The following is a 4,320-nucleotide window of genomic DNA, read 5'->3' on the forward strand; positions in this document are numbered from 1 at the left end:
ATATATTAAAGGTATATATACCAAATACCATATATAGTAAAACGCCTTGACATCAGCCTTAACAACAGAATAAGAGGTCATTTCAAGGACCATTCAAGGGCAAGGGACAAAACCCTAGAAGAAAGCTACTTAGAAGCCTAACGACTGTCATGTGTGCCCGAAGTGCAATCGCCAGCATGAAGGAGCTTGCTTATTGGGGACAGGTAAATGTTTTAATTGTGGAGCTCTTGGTCACATGCTAAAAGATTGCCCACAGTGGAAGCAGCCGCCTCAGGGACGAGTCTTTGCTATGCATGTTGTGGAGGAAAACCCAGACACTACTCTGCTTACAGGTATTGCAATTAATTCGGCACATTATAGTTTATCGGAATTTGGGAGGCATGGTTCACTTTTTTGGGGTATTAGTATGATGATTTTTGAACTGCTATTAAAAAAATATTTGGATAGTGGATTCATTCTGTGTATGTAAGTAAGTCTAGTTCTTTTGAGAATTGTTGAGTTTAATGTTATGTTACTATTATCTCATGAAGGATCTTTATATCGGGAGCAGCCATGAATGCTGTGTTAGATTCTGGGCGTATTCGTTCATTTAAATCAAACAATTTTGTGAGTTATTTGTGCGTCAAGTCCACCAAAGCCGACATAAATTATTCTGTGACAGTCCCATCTGGGAAAGAATTGTCAGCTTCTAGTGTGGTCAGACACTTTGATCTCGAGCTACAGGGCCACACAGTCTATGCCGATCTTATTGTAATGTCGATGCCAGAAGTTGACATTATTCTGGGAATTGATTGGTTGTCGAAGAATGGGGTGCTAATCGACTTTCACCGAAGGTCGGTATTTGTTAGACCGCTGGGTTTGGAGAAATTTTTATTCGAGCCAAATGGATTTAGAAATTTGCATTGAATGATATTGTGAGGCCCGGGGCCGAAGAGGGCGGGGGGTGATCGCCGGTGCCATGAGGTTGCACGGACAATGAGCGGCTCCTTGCAGGCTTCTAGGCGGAGGGAACATGAATGAACCGATCTTACACCGGAAGGCGAGGGATTCCGAAATTGTTCAGGTATGAGGAGACAACCACAAATAAAATATTATTTATTCACACAAAAGTCTTCATTGTTGTTCCAATAAATTATATTTTAATACACATCACTTCTGAAAATCTTCACATCCGAATTTTCTTCTTTACATAAAACAAAACATGTAGATAATTGAGTTGTTTGAATTGTGGTATTTGTTTTTAACCATTTGACCAAGTAATTTGAGAGATATGGTCAAAATGCTAGAGCATGGTAAAACTGCCACTTCTTTGGTAAGTTTATTTGCTGCTTAATTTGATTCCACTTGGGAGAAGATTTTTATTTCATGCTTGCCACCAATATTGTAGATATTAACATCAACTTTCTCCAGGTCCAAGAATCATCTTAATCCCATTTGCAACGCCAAATTTATTCTTATTTTATCGAACCTGTAAAAATAATAAAAATTTATAATTACACAAAAACTTATATTTTATACAATTTATTATAAAACATATAATATTTAAAAATTTAATAAAACAGAAACTATAAATTTATATCATAAAACATTTAATTAATACACAATTTTTTATCTTTATCATTGGCCAACTTTTAATTTAGGAACACTTCCACAAATTAAAAGTCGCATTTCCTATAATCCTCTTATTGAAGTCATACTTCTATTTTTGTTAGCGCTTATAAACTCCTTTATAAGCCGTTCAACACATTGAACTATTTTTCTTCTCAACGGGATCTAGAAAGCTAGTACTTGTGTTGCCCTCAATGGTTCAATGATACGATTAGCCGTGGGTTCACATCTCTTTGTGATTCAAGATTAAACATGTCCTTATATGAGCATACACCAAATGCTCCATTCTTACTTATCAACTCTTTGATAATAAGAACGTTAGAACTCAAGTCTGACAGTAAGATATCCATAATTACCACCAACACTCTGATCAGAGATTTCAAACTATATACACATGAGATCACGTAAGATATCCATACCCGAAGTTAAGTGGCGAATCACCGACTACAATGCATCGACTCTTATATGGTTCAACAAAACACCAAATCTTGCCACCTGATGACCCCATGAGAGTCGGTAAACAAGTCAAAGTGCAATGCTAGCATATAGAGTCTCAATGCTGTCCCAGGTCATAAGGACTAATGGTGTACAACCATAAACTAGGACGTTTCCACTCGATAAGTGAGAACCACTTGGAAAGTTCTTTATGGAGGGTTGTTCAGTGCACTCTACAAGGAGCACCTATCTGCATGCTCGGACATCACAATGTCCCTACCAATGAAACATGGTACTCATATCGCAGATACTAGTCTCAAACTCGAGCGGCCTTCATCCATCTTAACGGCGGTTGAATCCATTAGGAACTGTTTAGAATATACAGTATTGCAAATATCAGTTTCATGATACTCATCATATGAGCATCTCATATTCTTTCTACTATTTATATATTCAAGGATTTTATCTATGCAACAAGCATGTGTATACAGATTAAGATGTGCCAAAAAAATAATTTCAAATATTAATGAAATAAAGATTGTTTATACATAGAGTTTCAACATGAACCCTATGCCAACACTTGCTCGACGGGCACCTACTCTAACAGGGTACTATCAGACTTGAGTTCTGACGTTCTTATTATCAAGGAGTTGATAAGTAAGAATGGAGCAACTGGGGTATGCTCAAATAAGGACATGTTTAGTACCGAATCACATTGTGATGTGAACCCACGACTAGTTGTATAATTGAACCATTGAGGGTCACACAAGTGCTAACTTTTTATATCCCGTTGAGAAGTAAAATAGTTCAATGTGTTGAACGGCTTATAAAGGAGTTTATAAGCGCAAATAAAAATAGAAGTATGACGTCTATAAGTAGAATGTAACTTTTAATTTGAGGAAGTGTTCCTAAATTAAAAGTTGGCCAAATAAATAATGTATTTGAAAATTGTGATTTTCATAAACATTATTATGGACTAAATTAGATTAATTCAAGTGTTGAATTTATTAAACACTAGTGGGGCTAGTAGAGTCCAAATAATTAAATTAATTCAAGTGTTAAATTAATTAAATAACATTGGACCTTGTAGAGCCCAATTAGAAATAATTATTCAACTAGTGGGCTTGAGTAAAATTAAGTAAGGTTTAATTGGTCTCAAATTTGTTTGAGACAATTAAATTAAAGTTCATGGGCCTTGTAATTGTTACAAGCCCAAATAGAATTGCATGCATGGGAGGTGAAAGGGTGGAGACAACTTTTTCAACATCCAATTCATTACAGGCCTTTGGAATACACAACAACTTTTCTCATAACCAAGAAAAGTCTCCCCTTCTCTCCTTGAACAAGCACTTGGCCGAAATTTTTGGTGTGCATTCTTCTCCATTTTTCTTCTTTATTTTGTTGAGGAAACCATACTCTTCTCAATGAAAAATACTCTAATTTTTCTAGTGCAAAATTAGAGAGGTTCTACTTTGTTAGAGGTGGACGTAATTTTGAAGAAAGGAGTCCAAGAACAAGGAGGCTTGAAGATTTGTCTTGCCATTCAAGAGCTAAGGTGTTCACACCTTAGTTGGAGCCATCATCAATCTCTTGAGATTGATAGGTATTTCTCTAAACACACTATGTATGACATATTTTGTGTTATGTTATTTACTACACTAATAGTGAATGCTCGTTTTTCACTTGTTTAAAATCAATTTTTGAAACTTCCGTTGCGCATCCGGGCACCGTAACCGATCCCCTTTCACTTTTCGAGAACTCGGCTGATATCTTCACCAACTTTGCTAAACAAATATTTTAAATATTTACATATGAGCTTAATGAGCCTATTATACTAGACGAATGGGCCTTAGCTTGCACACATATTTAATTAACAAATAAATAGACCTAAAACCCTAACCTAAAGCCATAAAACACACGCCCCACACACCTTACACAAACTAGAACTCTCCTAGAAGCTACAACACACACGACACGCACATATTGAGAAGGAAAGACATGCCCTTGTGAGATAATAAAACAAGGGTTCCGTTCGTCGCCGTTCTTCGCATCTCAATTTAATAATTACCACCAACACTCTGATCAGAGATTTCAAACTATATACACATGAGATCAGGTAAGATATCCATACCCGAAGTTAAGTGGCGAATCACCGACTACAATGCATCGACTCTTATATGGTTCAACAAAACACCAAATCTTGCCACCTGATGACCCCATGAGAGTCGGTAAACAAGTCAAAGTGCAATGCTAGCATATAGAGTCTCAATGTTGTCC

General features: G+C 36.5%; 1 protein-coding gene across 1 annotated transcript; it reads left to right on the forward strand.

Moving 5' to 3' along the window:
• The first annotated feature begins 235 nt into the window (after positions 1-235).
• On the forward strand, positions 236-906 carry LOC142550542 (uncharacterized). Its single transcript, XM_075659616.1, has 2 exons — positions 236-332; positions 551-906. The coding sequence occupies exons 1-2, from the start codon at positions 236-238 to the stop codon at positions 904-906; spliced, it is 453 nt and encodes a 150-aa protein (XP_075515731.1).
• The last annotated feature ends 3,414 nt before the right edge of the window (positions 907-4,320 follow it).

Source organism: Primulina tabacum, chromosome 7 (genome assembly GCF_025594145.1).
Source record: "Primulina tabacum isolate GXHZ01 chromosome 7, ASM2559414v2, whole genome shotgun sequence".
Classification (NCBI taxonomy): domain Eukaryota; kingdom Viridiplantae; phylum Streptophyta; class Magnoliopsida; order Lamiales; family Gesneriaceae; genus Primulina; species Primulina tabacum.

What these genes read in the sequence shown, in the direction of transcription:
- LOC142550542 (XM_075659616.1), top strand. Translation starts at nt 236, where the DNA reads ATGCTAAAAGATTGCCCACAGTGGAAGCAGCCGCCTCAGGGACGAGTC. An exon ending in AGACACTACTCTGCTTACAG is followed by an intron (nt 333 to 550) that starts GTATTGCAATTA and finishes TATCGGGAGCAG; the next exon opens with CCATGAATGCTGTGTTAGAT.